We start from the raw sequence: 18,195 nt of genomic DNA, 5'->3' as shown, positions 1-18,195 counted from the left end.
AAATATATATATATATATATATATATAAATATTAGTAAGTGATTTGAAGAACTTTATTTGACTAGGTTGTAGGTGCTATATTAGGAACAATAATTGGATTTGGTGTGTTTCTTTCTTTGTTTGTTGATTATTATAATAAAAAAGAAATAATTTTGATCCACATAATTTATGAAATTAGTTTTTTGTAATAAGATAGTGAAAAGGGAAATGAATAATGTCTCTTTAAATTCCTCATTTATTGATATAGACTTATCATGTGACATTGTGGGCTTCTGCCCTTCTACTTCCCCAATTTAAATATACCACGCAAAACCATACTTTAATTACACATTCATTCAAAACTAACCAATCAAATCCCTCTTTCCTTTTGTTTTCAACTATATAACCAAACAATAATCTTCAATCCTTTTAATTTATATGTATTTAAAAAAACTCTCACTACATATATATTTAAAGAAACATTTCACAAAGAAAATAGTAAATTAAGCAACAACCAAAATCAAAAATATTTTTAATTTTACTAGCGAGCTGCAAAAGTCATACAAAGTTAATTTTAAATAATTCAAAAATAAAAATTATAATAAATTGATAAATACTTGTATTAAACTGTTGTCAAAAATTACTACAGTAAAAAATCTCCACTTTCTGGGGGAAAGAGAAAATCGTTGCTTAGAAATCTTCAAAACATAATAAATATTTTGCCCCCCACAAATTACAAAATATCCTCTGACCCCATAAATTTCCCCTTTCTCAACAAAACAAATTCCTCAAAATTGCACCCCCCCTATTATGATACCATACATATTTGTGAAAAACACTCTGCACATAAAATTTTCCTTGGAAGCCAAGAAAAATGGATTTTACTGTTTCCCATATTCAGGTAAATATCAAAGAATTACCCAAAAGCGTGTTAATAAAAATGGAAATAGATTCTTTTAACCTGCCCTTTTTGTTTTAATCATGCTTTCTTCTTTAGTACTGCCATCTTTTTAACCCAGACTAAAAGTCACCTTGGCCTCCAAACTAAGAATGTTCTCATCCATCACTCCACTTCAAAAATAAATTAAATTGCTCCTATTTCATTGAAATCCATTCATATAATTTCTTTAAATTTAAATAATTTTTTTGGGTTCGATAAGCCCTCGAACTCTATCTATTAGTATTAAAATCATGTTTCATCCACTTAAAGTTCGATAAAATTAGTAATAAATGCAAAATTTCAAACTTTATCATACTTCAGATAAATATGAATAATAATGTGTTGGGCTCGACTTGAACAATTTACTGTCATGAATTCCTCCCATTTAACTGCTATTTTTGTTCTCCCACAAGAGAGTGGAAATAGCATTTCATCCCGACCTTGTATGTACACCATGTTCCCAGAAAATCAAGAAAATGGATTTTATCTTTCCCATTTTTAGGTTAAAATTAAAGAGTTAAACAAATTACTATTGTTTCAATGGTAAAAAGATGAGGGCAATCGTAACGACAATTTGATTAAAATCTATTACGCTATGTTTTCACTTTCGTGTTCAATTATGAATATATCAAACACCAAAATGATCGGTCAAGCACTGTTTTCATCGATATATGTAAACATCATAAAAAACGAGTACAATTTATAAAAATCGATAACACTCTATTTATAATAAGTACACGCAATAAATCAACAACAATCCGCATCCCAAAATTACCAATTTAGCCCTCTACAATGAAAAGAGACCCCATCAAGGGAATTAGATTAAAGGGCATTTTGGGTTCTTTAACCAGCTTTTAGTCTAACCATGGTTTCTTGTTTAATAGTATGGGTGGGTATGACATTTTTAACCCTGCAGGAGGGTAAAAGTGAGGTTTTGGGCTCCAAGCTCAGAATGTTCTCCCATTTGACTACAGTTGTCGTCGTAGAAGAGAGTGGAAATAGCAATTTTTACCCTTATGTTGTATAACCTGCCAACAGCTCAGCTCCTTTTATCGGTCGTATGCATCAGAGACATTGCATGCTCCGGTTGCCATCCCCACACGCGGATCAAGTACTTGTAAGCCACGCTCCAGTTTTTAAATATTTACATGCATGCATAATTGTAATTATTATACTAAATTAATGTGTTATTTAATTATGAATTCTCGAAAGGTATTTCTTTTAATCTCTAAGTCTTAAAGTTTGCTTCTACTATATAATATAATAAACCCACAACTTAACCTAAACTCGAATATTATATTACAAATTAATAATATATATAATATTATACTATAAATTAATATTTATTTTGAAAAAAATGCACTTTACCCTTTTATGTTAAGAAAAATGAACAATTTACTTTCTGTAAAAAATAAATAATTTGCCGTCATATGTTTAAAACATAGTTATATATTAGTTATATAAAATGAATATATATATATATTTCCTTTTTTTTTATTGGAATTATCGCCGTTGCTATCTTGTCGCTACCATATACATCCTCCTGTGCCTCAGTTGCCCCCGCCGCGCTCCACTTGCATCTCTGCCGTAGCCCCCTCCCCCTTCCTCTCTTCCTCCTTCCTTCTCCTCCGTCATCACCCCTTTCCTTCGCCCCTTCCCGTTTCAGATCCCCCATCCGTTCCTTAAAATTTATTAATTTAACTTTAAACCATTGATTTGAATAGATAAAATTTACATCATGGATTTCTTAAATTTGACCGTCAATTGATCAAGATCAAATGATTATCAAATAAATATATAAAAATATTATTTTAAAATTAAAATTAAATAATAATAAAAAAGCGTATGTAATTCACAAAAATTGTTAGGGGGATAAATTGCTCTATTTATAATAATAAAGGAAAAACATTATTATTTATTTTTGATATGGGATAAATTGTTTATTTCCATTAATTAAGGAGTATATTGCATTTAACCCATTTTATTTTATATGTAGACGGTACAAATTCATCTTAAATATTCAAACAATATGAATTTTCTTCATATAATTTTTCTATTTGAAATGTAATATAAAATGTAACACTTGTAAAAAAAACTTTAAATTATATTCATTGTGTTATGAAGATGCTAAATTTTGGTTCAAATGGGATTTATCGAATCTGACTCGTTATATAAAATTGTTGTGATTGATGCGGAACAAGTTAATTAAATTTATGTCTAACTCAAGTGTATTTATGTTTTGAAATGAGTTTAAATTATATAAGCTTAATTTAATTTTTATTAAAATATTTATAATTTTTATTAAAAATATATTTATAATTTTATAAAAATATAATGTATTTATATAATTAGATCAAATCTATAAGAAACCTAATAAACTATACTTGATTGTGACGTGGAGTTAAATAAATAAAGACCAGAAAGGAAAAAAGAAAAAATAAAATATGGGGTGGGGGGGGTGGGGTGGGGGCGTGTTTGGTTGGGAAGGAAGTGATTATAATAAGCTGTCAAAGAATGCAACTACTTCGGGAAACGGCAGTACGGATGACGGCCGCTGCTAACACTACGCCTACCCATAGCCTTTTACTACTTCCCACAGTCACTGTTTAACGTCGCTTCACCGCCGTTTATATCTATCTTCTTCTCTCTCTCTCTCTCTATATATATACAGACACGTATACATACACTCTCCATCTTCTCTCTCTTCATAACGCAACGTCGCAAATGGAGTAGGCTTTGTGTACAGAGTACAGTGTGCGCAGTGCTGTTGGCAACATTTAACGCACTACCCTTTTCTCTTTCATGCTCTCTTTCGCTCTCTCTCTGCATTCATACTCACTCTCTTCCCTTATTGCTACTGCTGCTGCTCTGCCTTACAGTTCACGCCAAACGCCTGCTTCTCTGTAACTATTCTGCTCTCTCTCTCTCTCTCTCCCTCTCGCTCTCTATACAACACACATTCCTACAAACTATCACGCTTGCTAGGCTATGTATGAGGAGAGACAAGGATAAGATGTTGTCGAGTGACTGAGCTCCTCCAAGACTTCTTTTTTGTTGTACTTCTTTTCCTGCTTCTGTCGTCTGTATATGCGCATCTCTGAATGACGGTGGTGGAGGAACAATTGTTTGTGGAGGGGAAGACGAATATGAAAATGGGGTTGCTCTATTTTGTGCTGGTGTTTTTCCTTCTATTCCCTCTCGCTTCACCTCTCAGTGATGAAGGTATCTATCTCTCTCTTTTTCGTGAATGTTGTTTTCCTGTTCTGTTTGTTTATGCTGCTGTTTTCTACGTTCATCTTTTTCTACGTTCGCTTTTTTGGTGGGTAGCGAGTTATTCGTTGTATCATTGACCCTTGAGATTCTCCTTGGGAAGAATGTAACTTTAGGCCTTTTGCTATTTTCACTCTCTGTTTCGTGAAATTATTTGCCCGTTTTGGAATGTTCTGATTCTTGGCTTTAAAGCCTAAAAGGGTTACTTTCTATTTTCTTCTGGGTAGTGAATGATGAAGCCAGTTTGTAGTTTTCTTAATTTTCTTTTTCTTTTCTGGATGATTTCCTCCTTCCAGTTTTCTTTTGCTTGGTTTCTGAGGAAATTGAATAACATTAAACGGTTTTTCTAAATCTACCATTACTCGAACTTCAATCTCCAGCCAGCCAAATCTTTTGAAAATGTGAGGTATGTAGAATGCGTCCGCGTTACATATTTTATCTGTGTGTTCTGTTCATATGCTTTTTCTACTGCCCCGAGAATTCAATACATATTTCATCTTCACTTTGTTGCTAGACTTCTTCTCCTTTCTACTTCTGGTAAGAATTAATGCCTTTTCGATTGTGTGTCGGTTGGAGCTGGTTTTTTTCTAATTATTTATATTTTTAATGACACTATGTATTTATCTCAGAATGGATTTCTCGTAATTTTCAACAGACTGACAGTTAAAGGCACTTTGCGCATTATTTTAAAGAAAAATATAATATTTTAGTTATGGAAGTTCTTCAAGAAAGGGATTGGTAGTTTCTTATTCATTTGTTTATGTTTCTTTACGAGCAATCTCATTTCTTCGCTTGTATAATTTGTTTTTCCTTCTGAAGTATGTTTGTCTGGCCATTACCGAACTCCTGATGTTACTGCACTTCTCTTGCATTTTGTGCTAATATAATTATGTTAATGGTGGTAACAGGAAAAGCATTGATGTCCATCAAAGCTTCATTTAGCAACGTAGCTAATGTGCTGCTGGACTGGGATGAAGTTCACAATGATGACTTCTGTTCATGGCGGGGTGTATCTTGTGGCAATATCAGCACGTCCGTTGTTGCTCTGTATGTTCTTCTCTTTCTTTATTCTTCTATCTCCAATGTATGTACTAGACTGAAATTTAAACTGGGATGTGGCCTGTTGGGTGAAGGAATCTGTCAAATCTGAACTTGTGTGGAGAAATATCCGCAGCTATTGGAGATCTGAAAAGTCTTCAGTCTCTGTAAGCACCCATAGTGAAGCCCTTATCTTTAAGCCATTCATCCGTCTTTTATTTGTCAAATTGAATTATCTTGAGTTTTATTTGGCAGGGACCTTCAGGGAAACAAATTAACTGGTCAAATCCCAGATGAGATTGGGAATTGTATCTCACTTTTACTACTGTAAGTTAGAATGCCTTTCTTGATGCAAGTTAATGTTAAGATATTTTCGAAGCTTGTGCACTTGGTAAAATCCTAATGAAGTTAATGTTTGTTATATTTCAGTGATTTGTCTAATAACCTGCTTGAAGGAGACATACCCTTCTCAATCTCTAAGCTTAAGCAGCTTGAGCTTTTGTAAGTCATTTGTTGTATGATATTTATATCCCTTGTGATTTGTAAGCATTTAAAGGTTGTTGTGCTAATAATGGTCCGTCTCAGGAACTTGAAGAACAACCAGCTAACTGGTCCAATTCCTTCAACACTAACGCAAATTCCTAACCTGAAGACGCTGTAAGTTAGCTTCTGCATTTCCCATCTGCTTTAAGATCTACCTTTCCAGTCGGTGGAATGAATAACTTCAAGACATTTTTCTATGAAGTACTTTTGGAACTGCATCCAACTTATGTTTGGTTCGCCTTTTACTAATGCCCGTTTTGTTTGTTGTGCATGGCTCAAGCGATCTTGCTCGAAACCAGCTTATAGGAGAGATACCGAGACTGATATACTGGAATGAAGTACTACAGTATCTGTAAGTAAAGAATAGCATCCATTAATTTTCAATCATAATGTCGGAACTTCGTTCTTGATTGATATGTATGTCCATTTACAATGTTTGGCCACCGGCGTTGTTTTGGTGCAGCGGTTTGCGAGGAAACTTGTTAACAGGAACATTGTCCCCTGATATGTGTCAACTGACTGGCCTTTGGTATTTGTAAGTGGCCCTGCATGGTTCTTATTTATAGTATAATTATTTTATACCTACATGATTTTGCAAGCTTTACTCTCGGTCCCTGCAGTGATGTTAGGGGCAATAACCTGACTGGAACTATACCAGACAACATTGGTAATTGCACAAGCTTTGAGATACTGTAAGTTCATTACATTCACTATTATTTTGATTCTTCGATGTTCCTTTCTAAAGCTTTGAAGCCTTTTGTTGACAGGGATATATCTTACAATCAAATCACCGGAGAGATACCATACAATATTGGGTTTCTGCAAGTAGCTACTCTGTAAGTTAATTACTATCTAATCAACTTTGGAATGTTTGTAGCGAAAAAACTCTCACAACGTCTAATTTTTGGTTTCATCACAACAGAACATCACTTATTTACTTGAAGCGAAATATTTCAGCCTGATACTATTCGTGTCTTGAGGGCAGGATTGATGTTTCATAAATTGTTTGCTTCTGAGCAGGTCTTTGCAAGGGAATATGTTAACTGGAAAGATTCCTGAGGTGATAGGTTTAATGCAAGCCCTTGCAGTCCTGTAAGTATTCAAGTTCATGTCACATCTTGTTTTAATATGATGATATCAGCAACTCTGATAACTTTGCAAATAGTTTTTCCTGACAAGATGGGAACTATCTGATTTTGTTACAGGGATTTGAGTGAAAATGAATTAGTTGGACCAATTCCACCAATACTTGGCAACCTCTCTTACACCGGAAAACTGTTAGTTTGGCACTTCTCAAAATTTAGAATTCTTGAGGCATTTCTCTCTCCTTTTACTGTTCCTAAGAGTGCCTATATGTTATTTCAGGTACCTTCATGGAAACAAACTTACTGGTCCTATTCCGCCTGAGCTGGGAAATATGACAAAGCTTAGCTATTTGTGAGATCAAAATCTGTTACTATTAGATTCGCTATCTTTGTACTTTGTTGCTAATTTAGTTCATTTTGAAGGCAATTAAATGGCAACCAACTCACTGGAGCTATACCAGCTGAACTTGGTAAATTGGAACAACTTTTTGAATTGTGAGTCACTATTTAATTGAAGTAACTTCATTCTTTCCTCCTGCTCATTTATATGATGAATGACGGTCATTGCCTTCGACAGAAATCTTTCTAGCAACAATCTAGAAGGGCCCATTCCTGAGAACATCAGCTCCTGCACGGCATTGAATCAGTTGTAAGATTTGTAATTTATTTTTCATATATAGTCACTTTATCTTATGCATGACATGTTTACTCTTTCTTCTCAGAAATGTTCATGGTAACCGTTTGAATGGATCCATTCCCTCTGGTTTAAAACATCTGGAGAGCCTCACATATCTGTATGTTTCACTCTCCATTACTGTTTACTGTCTGTAAGCTTGTCCCGGATATATGTGATGAAATTTTGTTTGTCATCCACAGGAATCTTTCCTCCAACCAGTTTAGAGGCAGCATACCACTTGAGCTGGGTCACATTATCAATATAGATACATTGTGAGTTTCAATAATAAGCTTTGTTGCTTTTAGGGACTTTTTGATGTTCTCTGTATGACTGATAGTTCTTTTCCATAGGGATCTTTCGAGTAACAATTTCTCAGGATCTGTTCCTGCCTCCGTTGGTGACCTGGAGCATCTTCTTACTCTGTGAGACTTGTATATTTGTAAAGTACTCCATCTGAAGTTCTGTGGTGCCCAATATATCTGAAGTATACTCCATTTTTTAGGAACGTGAGTTACAATTATCTTGATGGACCCATTCCCGCTGAATTTGGCAATCTGAGAAGCATACAGATGATGTGAGCCTTTTCATGATAATTTATACTAATATTCTTATCCTGAAAGGTCTGTCTTTGAGCAAAGATCCTAATACTAATGATTCAAGAATTTTGTAGGGATATGTCTTTTAACAGTTTGTCTGGCGGCATCCCGGAGGAGTTGGGACAACTGCAGAATCTGGCCTCTCTGTATGTTAATCTTTGAGCCTTAACCTTTATTATCAACTGTTATCTGTTATGCATGGCTCTTATACATGTATAATTGTGTTTCTTTCATGTTGCAGCATATTGAATAACAATGATTTGAGTGGAAGAATTCCCGAGCAACTAAGTAACTGCTTAAGCCTTGATAAACTGTGAGTTTTACGATTTGGCAACATAATCATTTCCAGATGATGCTCTTGGTGTGCGCAACTGATTCATCTTCTTACAGGAACATTTCTTACAACAACTTCACTGGGTTGGTTCCTGTTGGAAGAAACTTCTCCCGGTTCTCGCCTGACAGGTAGGCAGAGGAAAATGTTACTATCGAACTCGCCACTTCAGTAATCTCTTTTATATGCATTTGCTGAATATCATCTTATTTTATTGTCAGCTTCATCGGGAATCCCTTGTTATGCGGTCACTGGTTGGGCTCAATATGCGATCCATACCCCCCGAAATCCAGAGGTACCGAATCCTCTACTGAGCTTTCATTTTGTTTTCCTTGACCTTTTTCATCTTCTATTTCTGATTTACCTATTTGCCATCTTTATCTTTTTGGCTTTGTTATGTTTCGTTGACCTTTAATCTTTTCTTCAGCTGTGTTTTCAAGGACAACAGTTGTTTGCATCACATTGGGATTCATTACATTGTTGTCGATGATAATAGTTGCTGTATACAAGTCCAACCAGCCGAAGCAATTCATAAAGGGCTCAAACAAGAACCTGATGCAAGGTCACAACCACATTGTTTTTATCCTTGTAATTGGTTTTCCATATTTTATTCAAGTTCTGACACATGTTTCCTTGTGGATAGGTTCATCAAAGTTGGTGGTACTTCACATGGATATGGCTATCCACACATACGAGGATATAATGAGACTCACTGAGAACTTGAGTGAGAAATACATAATAGGATGTGGTGCTTCCAGCACTGTTTACAAATGTGTGTTGAAAAATTCCCGACCAATTGCAATTAAGCGACTCTACACTCAGTATCCTCACGACTCTCGTGAGTTTGAGACTGAACTTGAGACAATAGGCAGTATAAGGCACAGAAATGTTGTCAGCTTGCATGGCTACTCGTTTTCTCCCATGGGGAATCTTCTCTTCTATGATTACATGGAGAATGGATCTCTTTGGGATCTTCTTCATGGTTAGCAATTTCTTAACAATTTTATTCTTGTCAGTATAATTTTGTGATTTTTCATAGTGACCTGTTATATTTCTAACTAATATCCACGGCAGGACCGTCGAAGAAGGTGAAACTGGATTGGGAAACGCGTCTGAAAGTAGCTGTTGGAGCTGCACAAGGCCTTTCATACCTTCACCATGATTGCAACCCAAAAATCATTCATAGAGATGTGAAATCTTCAAATATTCTACTTGACGAAAATTTCGAAGCTCATCTCTCTGATTTTGGAATTGCAAAATGTCTTCCTACAGCAAAAACTCATGCATCTACCTATGTTGTTGGGACAATAGGTTACATTGACCCTGAATACGCCACGACTTCTTGGCTAACTGAAAAGTCTGACGTTTATAGCTTTGGGATTGTGATTCTGGAGCTATTGACCGGAAAGAAGGCTGTGGATAATGACTTGAACTTGCTTCAACTGGTAATTATTTGTTTCTGTGATTATTAATCTCCAAGTATCGGAAGTTATGCAAAAACTTTTTGTTCATGTTGTATCTTCAGGTGCTGTCTAAAGCAGAGAATGACACTTTAATGGAGACTGTGGATCCTGAGGTGTCTGTAACATGCATGGACGTATCTCATGTAAGGAAAACATTCCAACTGGCATTACTATGCACAAAACGTAATCCTTCTGAGAGACCAACAATGCACGAGGTTTCTAGATTTCTGGGTTCATTGTTGCCCCCTCCTCCGAAGAAACCTTGCTCGACCCCTCCCAAAAACATCGATTATACCCAGTTTGTGATTGGCAAAGGACAGCAGCCCCATCTGCAGATCCCTCAGCAGCAACTCCAGCAGGACAACAATTCCTCTGATGCGCAGTGGTATGTAAGATTCGGAGAGGTCATTTCCAAGAACACTTTCTAGAAATTGTCTTCTGTTCGATCCCAATTTTGTCTCCTCTTTGGTGCTTCGTGGACTGTTATCATGTTGCTGTTGTAGCTGGAAAATGTCTAAAAATTGTGATTTTTAACTTAGGCAGGCTTCTTGCCAGATTACTGCGCAAGTGTCATGAAACAATGTTGCTACAGTTGCTGTTTTGTCAAACTATGCAGGCACTGTTCATTAATTAATGCAATCACATGAAATTTGCCTATCGATGTAGTTGCTATTGTCTTGTCTTGTAAATTTTCACTAGCATTATTGTCTTCTCTTATCAGAATATGATATCGAAAAAATGAAAGGGAGTCACTCAGAAAAAATAAAGAGAGATGAGCAATTCATTCACTAATTTTCTTTTTTGTTATCTTCTTCATCGTGGTGGGAAGATCTAATATCGTCAAGGGCAGTGCTTAAGTATACATGAAAGTGGTTGTCTTCTAGTTTGGATTCCATCCACATGTTCGAGTGAGAATTTCCTCCACCGGTACAGGTTTACATTGGGAAGGAATTTACGAGCAGCGAAAACATTTAAGCAAATCATTCTATCATATAACAGAGATCCATTACAGTTTTTCAAGGTTGCAATGCACCAACCAAAGATTAAATCGCTCTCTCCACGAAAAGGTCTTCCAACAAAATCCAGCACGAAATAGATAAAGCCACAAACAGTAATTGAAAGATAAAACCTCCAACAAGAAAGGTACTACTAGAACTAGTCTGGACTAGCCACTATAATCTCCCTCAGAAAACTTGTTCTCCGGGTAGAAGACTGCCACTACTTCATTTCCCCCAAATTTTCTACCGTTCAACCCTTGTCGAGCTTTCGTAGCACTCTCGGTGTCAGCATACTCCAAGAAGACCTACACAAAAGAGTGTCAATTTTCTGATCATAAAGAAATACTTGGAGAAATATGAAGCTGCCAAGCAATCTGAAATCATATGAAGTCCACAACTGGAGAGATGTTCCACTACAAGCCATATATTCAAGAGGCATCTCTAGTGAAAAAGTTTTGCTGAGTAGCTAACCTTTCCTACACCTGGTGGCATTTCACCACTGGGAAGTGGGCGAGGAATGATCACGTTGACCAGAGTACCTGCAAAGTTAATAACAATGGAACGTGTCATAACAATATAAGAGAAAACTACCTGCATCAGACTTAATTTATAAGCTCTGGTTTTCTTCATGTACTTGAGAGAAGGATATAAAATATAAGTTAGACCGTAAGAAAAAGAATGATTAATTATTGTAGATGAAGACTGGTGAAACAAAAGGTAAGAGTAAGCATGGAAAGAATAATTACCAAATTTTCCACATTCAGTTCTCATGTCTTCTACTATATCTTCATAGTCGTCGTCATCCTTGAGCTCTTCTGCAGTAACCACTTGCGTTAAGCACACGACTTTCGTAGCTGGTGTCATATTAGGTGCTAACATGAGCCTCTGTAGGAAGAAAAATGAATGAGAACTATTTGAAGAATAGGACTAGTAAATTCAGGCCAACAGTTTCAGTTATAATTCATAGCAGAAAGAACAAGAAGATAAGGCTAACAGGTCAAAAGCACAAGTTCTAGTTTTCATTAGAATTGAATATGAAGTTTAGTAAAGTCAATCTGGCATTGAAGGGAACTTCAGACCTTTACAATCAATAATCTCAAGTAGTACCTGCAATGCTATTTGTTGTTGAGCATGCAATAGCACGCTCTCTTGCTCAGGTTTAGGTTGCGATGCACCCTGGTTAGCACGTCTTACAGTAAGTGTTTTATCACCCATCTTTATCCCATTAAGAGCTGCACAAGCAATATCTGTAACTGATAAATCCTGGTAAACACAGAATGCATAGCCTTTGGAGTTCCCAGTTTCTCTGTCTTTAACCAGATCAAAGCCCCGAAGCGGCCCAAAGGACTCCAGCAGTTCCCTGATCTGTGATTCTGTGAAATAATATGGTAATCCACCAACAAATATGCGGTCGGGACCTTCAAGCCCACCAGCAGATCCTGGAGTCAATCCAACAGCTGCAAGATTCAGATTGGGATTGGGTTGACTAGGGCCGAGAGTGGCAGCCAGTGAAGGGTTATAATCGCTGGGTCTTCTCACTTTGACTGGTGCACCCTGAAAAATGAATTGAACAAAACATAAACTACTTTGAGGTGAACCAAACTTCTAGATTTAATTAGACGCAGTTGAGATTGAAATTTCAGTAACCTTCTACACCTTCATAACTTAAAGTTCATAAAATGTGCATTACCTCAAATATAATGCCATCTAAAGCCATTGCATTGCTAGCCTCTTCAACAGATCTCATCTCCACAAAAGCAAATTTCTTCTCATGGTTAATATAAACATTCACCACCGCATCTCCTGAAATAATAAAGAACATGACAAGTACAAGGCATTCATCAAACTCAAAGAAAATTAAAACAAGTGTCTATCTTGCAAGTTGACTAACCTGGACCGGCAGTGTTCCCTCCTATTGCTGACATAACATGACTGAAGAAAGTTGCTACAGACTGCCATGAGAGAGACAAAAGTAACGAAACACATAAGCAGAGTGGATGAACCAAGGTACAAAAAGGCATACAAATTCTAAGTACTTAACAGCTAAGCCTGCAGTTTAGAGGTTAGATATAATCACACACAAATTAAACTCATGTGCAATCTAAGAGCACGAGAAGACAAAAGCTCACATAGATCAAATGGTTGCAATATATGGCACATGCTTTTACACAATACGGTAATAAACATTTAGACATGACAGAAGTATATAACACCAGGTACCTATCATGGAGTCACAGATGGAAAGGCATATATGTAGGGGAGAGAATAAATCTATTGAGATGGAACATATCTACCTGTTCATTAGCAGTGGGGGGCAGACCACCAACATAAACCCGCCGAGCATGTCTTGTAGCCTGACAAAACAACATTTAAGGAATCTTTAATAATCAAATCTAACAAGCACTAGAGAAAGACATATATAAATCAACCTGCTGCGTCATTGCCTGAACGGGCATTACGGGTAGTGCTCCGAACTGCCATCAAGTGAACACAAGTCTTTAGAAACTACATAAGAGCTAGAATTAATTTTACATGAAAGAGTGAAAAAAAAAAAAACCTGTCCAGCCGCCAAGGGTAACATATTGGGGAACATTCCAGGAATGGTGGGGGTGGTCCCAGGCAGCTGACCTGTGAGGGCCAAATGGAGTTACATCTCTTGTATTAAAGTTGGTACCTCTTCTTATTCTTAAATTACAAGCGCCGAAGTTAACAATTTACTATCTTCTTCCCCTTAATTATGGTTCATATATTAGGCTGACTATCATCTTTAGAAAAACTCTAATGGAAAATAACATCTATTAAAAATGTGTAAAAACTACCAAACATGCAATCCTGGTTGAAGATGGACAAGACCTGTATTCATTCGTCCTTGTACATAAAAGCTACAGAAGTCGGCTCACGCCCATTGTCAGCACAGTGGGGCTAGTAGCCCAACATTGCCTTCTTAGAACATAACATAGGACATACAAAACAGACAAACAAACACCAAACACAAGAAGAAACCAAAAACCCTCTCAGTTTCAATCAACAAGCAAATAATTAAATAAAAAACTGAATAACCAATCTAGGGACTAATACTCCAAATTGTGATATGTGCAAATCGAAGGACCAAGTACGCTTACCAAAATGAAAGCATGAATTTGATACGAACTTTCCACACTATACCACAGGGAAAAAGAATGAAGCAATTGTCATAATAAGAAGTGAATTTTGATCAATTGTTTGGCTGTACCTGCAACAGCAGCGGCAGCATTGGGAAGCAATGCAGCAGGAGGTGCCATGTCAAAACCACTCATCCTTTTGCTGTAAAGTTATGCCATTAAGGAGAGAAAGACAAATAAAACAGGTAATGTAATGGTTGAGGTATTAAGACCAAGAGAAATTACTTTTATGAGGTGAAAACAACACCAAATAACAGGTTCTATTATATAGCAGGTGAAACAACACCAAATAACAGGTTCTATTATATAGCAGGTGAAACAACACCAAGTAACAGGTTCTATTATATAGGTTCTATTATATAGCAGGTGAAACAACACCAAATAACAGGTTCTATTATATAGCAGGTGAAACAACACCAAATAACAGGTTCTATTATATAGCAGGTGAAACAACACCATTAACAGCAGAGATAATGTAAAACAAGGGATCAAATCAGTAAGAGGTAGTTGTGCCAGTTAATTACTTGCATTCATCATAGAGCGAACTTATCATGCGAAAGGGTTCAGACACACATCTTATAGTTGAAAGCAAGTGTTAGGGCTGAAACTTGAAAAATAACCACTAAAAATATTGCAAATGGAAAAACTGATTCAAAGAGTATCATGAGCATCTGATTAGATCAGTCACAGTTGAGAATCAAACATAAATTCTAGAATACCAAAGGAGTTGAGAAATGTCAATTCAGAAAAGCAGAATTATCTTATGATTGACATCATTAATTAATTCACTACTAAAATCCATGCCCATTTCAATTGCCCTTCTTGTTAAAAATCTTTCCATGTTGATAATAACAAACAATTAAACATCTACACTCTAAAAGGGGCGACAATTTGTTATGTTCTTTTCAAGAATAAGACTATGATTTCAACACATTTCTCAATCAGCACAAGATGAAAATAGTGGAATCACGGTTATCATATAGTCGGGAATCAATAATTCACTCCTCATTTATTTCTACAATTAAAAAGAAAGGGTTGATATACATTTTAAAAGAAGAGATAATGTTTTACGTTTGCAATTGTTTGCTTTCTGACATGTTGCATTAGTAAGGCTTTCTGGTCTGAATCACAAAATACAAAGCAACTGGAGGAGATTATTGTCACAAACTACCTTTTGGAGCGTGAACGAGATCGAGACCTTGATCTGCGCTCGGATTTAGGTCTAGAGCGAGATCTAGATCTGTGCCTGTGCCTGTCCTCTCTATCTCTGTCGCGGTCTCGCCGCCTGCAATACATAAGACCAGTGAATCAGATAACCTCATTACACATAATTGATGTCATAAAACCTAAGCTGAATGATGGCAGATAACTGTTGGCTAGAACCAACACAACTACAGAGTACTGTCTGAAAAAATCATGAGATAACTTAGTCAAAATAAAAGCTACAACCTCAAAAAAATTACAGATGACAAATTGAATGCTTTACTAAATACTCAAACTAAGAACCATAACTAAGTAAAAGAACTGTGACAATGGCCAACAAGAAAACATTAAATAAGTTGCAGTTTCTTCACCTGTCAGAGTCTCGGCTTCTATAATAGTCATCATCATCATCATCCCTATCCCTGGTCCTCTCCCTTCTCTCACTACGCTCCCTGTGGCGGTCTCGGTGATGACGGTCACCACGATCCTTGTCTCGATCCCTTTCCCTATCTTTATCCCTATCTCTTTCTCTATCTCTGTCCCTGTCCCTGTCCCTGTCTCGCTCGCGGTCCTTGTCTCTGTCCCTGTCGCGGTCTTTGTCTCTACCTCTTTCTCTCTCCTTGTCCCTGCTTTTGGAGGATTCTCTATCTCTATCTTTCATATGGTCACGAGATCCATGCTGCAAAAAATGACAGGAGGAATTTAGCAATAAACAAAAGTTAAAAAAACCTGATAGACAGCAGGGAAAAAAGAAAAATATTTTCCAAAGAGCTTACACCATTCAACGTCAAGAAATCAGATAAGAAAGCATAACTAAAAAAATCTATGATATTTAACAAAGTTCCTAATATTTGGTATATAAATATTATGCTAAATTATGATAGTACATGATTGACATCCTGGCATAGTCTCAGAACTATGTGGATTTCATTTTAGTCACATTTTCAAGTATTAGAAAGCGGAAAATGCATTCGGTTATCTCCATTTCTCTGAAAATAGCTCCTGAACAGTCCAAGTAATAATTTTAAATAAGTATATCGCCCCCCATCTACATAGACATTTTGTGGGCTAACATCTTTGCAGCATCCATTTGTTTCTTTACAAATCTAAAGTTGGCAAAAGCTTGTCCCATTAATTAATTTAAAGTGGATAACGGAGTTACCCGCTTCACTCACTAGCAAAGCCACAACTATCATCAACATTAAACAAATTAAAAAATTCCACATGTCAAACCCAATGAATATAACATCACATTATCTATTATCTACATTTTATACTATTGGTTTTTATTTTTTACAGTAAATAAAAACGTGATAAACAGACACATTTTCTTATGTTTCACATTTCATAACCTAGCAAACCATAATTGATTATTCACTATTGACAACAGATGCCATATAATGAGTTAACTGATAGAAAAATCATTTTTGCACAAAAACTAATAGCAAAAAAACAGAACCCAAAATGTGAAAAAGAAACTATTGGGCTCCAACAGTCTTAGTATTGCAGTTCATAATTTCAAGTATTAATAAGGAAACAAAAAACAACTCGTCGTCCCTATGATTTTAATTTACAAATTCCAAGCCTCCAATCAAAACGTGAAAATATGTAATAGCTATCTTGTATTTCCAATTGCCATTCATAAGTGTTAAGTACAGTTTAAAAGATGATCTATACAAATTAAAATTTATCACCATCTAAACAAACTATTATCATAATTCTAATGCTGCAAACCTTGGAGCCTGCACTTGATGAACCTTTGAGATCTTCCTGATGCACGCCTGCTGATTCTGGGGAGTCAGCATGAGATGGAGAAAGGGAGTTCCCATCAATTTCATGACTTGACATCTGAAGATGTGTGACAAAATGGAAATAGTGACTTTCAGACGCATAAATTCCGACACAATTACAATTATAAAATAACCATTTCGACTAATACTAATTCTAAAGCTTCAATTCCCTGACACCAAACTCTAGGTCAATTCAAGAAAGCTCAGCATACAATCAACAAATTACATGTCAGTATTTACAAACTGACAGCAGAGAAAGCTCGCTAACAATGAAAATAACAAGATTTCGGTCACTGTTCTGCTTTTGCATAAAGAAAAACAAGAAAATACGATTTCGTTTAAGTATCGAATCCAGCAAACTAAGACGGTATAGCCACTGCCTTGTTTACGTTTTGCGTAAATCTTAAGAATAGAAATAAAAAGAAACTCCAAAATTACAGCATATGATGGAAATGGCCCTCAATTCTCGTCATTCATCACTCAGAAAACACAGATCCGGAAATCGTTCGAGAAATAAAAACACAATGAGACAGAGGTTGTACCTTTTCGGGAGGAAGAATTTGCTGCCTTTGCAAACGAAAAGCTGCAGTTTCTAAACCCTAAATGTGTCTTATTTGGTACTGAATTTCTTACTTTTTTCTTTCTTTCTAATTTTCGGCGTTGAGGGTTTATGCGAACTCTATGCAAAATGTATACGTACGGGGGTATATATGTATGTGTGCGCGTATCACTTGTGCAGTCAAAGAGGATAAGACCCAATTTCTCTACTCGATCTTCCCGTTTTACCCTTTCTAATTGCCCAATGCTCTCAGTCTCCACACTCGTGGAGTTTAATCCAATTTTTGGTAACTATTTTTTGAAAAATAAATGTTAATTGTTTAAATATTTCTTGAAAATCGTTGATGTATTTATATTTTAATGTATTGAATGATATAATCAATTTTACTGATTCAAAAATTTAACGACAAGTAGTACTTTTATATTCTTATTTATTCCATTTTTTAAAAAAATATTCATATTTATTCATCTCATCAGCATTATTATTATTAAACAAAAAGTTACAAGTATGAGGTTAAGAAATATGCTATAATTAGAAAAATAGTATTATTAAAACAAGTGTTT

At 35.9% G+C, this 18,195-nt stretch overlaps 2 protein-coding genes and 1 long non-coding RNA gene across 7 annotated transcripts; 2 read left to right on the top strand and 1 right to left on the bottom strand.

Moving 5' to 3' along the window:
- On the top strand, positions 3,481-10,586 carry LOC105160562 (LRR receptor-like serine/threonine-protein kinase ERL1). Of its 3 annotated transcripts, none has more exons than XM_011077996.2 (27): positions 3,577-4,141; positions 5,098-5,236; positions 5,323-5,394; positions 5,483-5,554; positions 5,657-5,728; positions 5,813-5,884; positions 6,051-6,122; positions 6,234-6,305; positions 6,391-6,462; positions 6,538-6,606; positions 6,791-6,862; positions 6,976-7,047; positions 7,136-7,207; positions 7,279-7,350; positions 7,433-7,504; positions 7,578-7,649; positions 7,732-7,803; positions 7,882-7,953; positions 8,034-8,105; positions 8,202-8,273; positions 8,369-8,440; positions 8,518-8,589; positions 8,680-8,753; positions 8,886-9,020; positions 9,102-9,440; positions 9,533-9,903; positions 9,984-10,586. In XM_011077996.2, exons 1-27 carry the CDS (start codon positions 4,021-4,023, stop codon positions 10,347-10,349), a joined length of 2,982 nt encoding a protein of 993 aa, XP_011076298.1. In that variant the 5' UTR covers positions 3,577-4,020; the 3' UTR covers positions 10,350-10,586. The 3 variants fall into 3 exon arrangements, with proteins under 3 accessions (XP_020548780.1, XP_011076298.1, XP_011076300.1); XM_011077998.2 differs by lacking the exon at positions 3,577-4,141 and adding an exon at positions 4,488-4,595; XM_020693121.1 differs by having other exon boundaries at positions 3,481-4,141; positions 8,886-9,440.
- Positions 10,892-17,772, bottom strand: LOC105160560 (splicing factor U2af large subunit B-like). 3 transcript variants are annotated; one of them, XM_011077992.2, is made up of 14 exons: positions 17,616-17,772; positions 17,018-17,131; positions 15,655-15,962; positions 15,252-15,365; positions 14,152-14,222; positions 13,477-13,547; positions 13,349-13,393; positions 13,214-13,273; positions 12,811-12,871; positions 12,610-12,722; positions 12,027-12,473; positions 11,666-11,804; positions 11,391-11,458; positions 10,892-11,224 (listed from the first exon to the last, which is right to left on the bottom strand). In XM_011077992.2, exons 2-14 carry the CDS (start codon positions 17,129-17,131, stop codon positions 11,087-11,089), a joined length of 1,749 nt encoding a protein of 582 aa, XP_011076294.1. In that variant the 5' UTR covers positions 17,616-17,772; the 3' UTR covers positions 10,892-11,086. The 3 variants fall into 3 exon arrangements, with proteins under 3 accessions (XP_011076294.1, XP_011076296.1, XP_011076295.1); XM_011077994.2 differs by lacking the exons at positions 14,152-14,222; positions 15,252-15,365; positions 15,655-15,962; positions 17,018-17,131; positions 17,616-17,772 and adding exons at positions 13,773-13,862; positions 14,042-14,056; XM_011077993.2 differs by lacking the exons at positions 14,152-14,222; positions 15,252-15,365; positions 15,655-15,962; positions 17,018-17,131; positions 17,616-17,772 and adding an exon at positions 13,773-14,007.
- LOC110011873 lies at positions 14,229-15,094 on the top strand. Its single transcript, XR_002286955.1, has 2 exons — positions 14,229-14,376; positions 14,469-15,094. It is a non-coding gene; the product is annotated as an uncharacterized LOC110011873 (long non-coding RNA).

Source organism: Sesamum indicum, linkage group LG4 (genome assembly GCF_000512975.1).
Source record: "Sesamum indicum cultivar Zhongzhi No. 13 linkage group LG4, S_indicum_v1.0, whole genome shotgun sequence".
NCBI lineage: Eukaryota > Viridiplantae > Streptophyta > Magnoliopsida > Lamiales > Pedaliaceae > Sesamum > Sesamum indicum.
Note: the sequence above shows the minus strand (reverse complement) of the source record. Positions and strands in the feature narration are given on the sequence as shown.

What these genes read in the sequence shown, in the direction of transcription:
- LOC105160562 (XM_020693121.1), top strand. Translation starts at nt 4,021, where the DNA reads ATGACGGTGGTGGAGGAACAATTGTTTGTGGAGGGGAAGACGAATATG. An exon ending in AATGAAGTACTACAGTATCT is followed by an intron (nt 6,123 to 6,233) that starts GTAAGTAAAGAA and finishes GTTTTGGTGCAG; the next exon opens with CGGTTTGCGAGGAAACTTGT. An exon ending in CTGGAGAGCCTCACATATCT is followed by an intron (nt 7,650 to 7,731) that starts GTATGTTTCACT and finishes TGTCATCCACAG; the next exon opens with GAATCTTTCCTCCAACCAGT.
- LOC105160560 (XM_011077992.2), bottom strand. Translation starts at nt 17,131, where the DNA reads ATGTCAAGTCATGAAATTGATGGGAACTCCCTTTCTCCATCTCATGCT. An exon ending in AGAAGCCGAGACTCTGACAG is followed by an intron (nt 15,366 to 15,654) that starts GTGAAGAAACTG and finishes TATGTATTGCAG; the next exon opens with GCGGCGAGACCGCGACAGAG. An exon ending in TTCAGGCAATGACGCAGCAG is followed by an intron (nt 13,274 to 13,348) that starts GTTGATTTATAT and finishes TTGTTTTGTCAG; the next exon opens with GCTACAAGACATGCTCGGCG.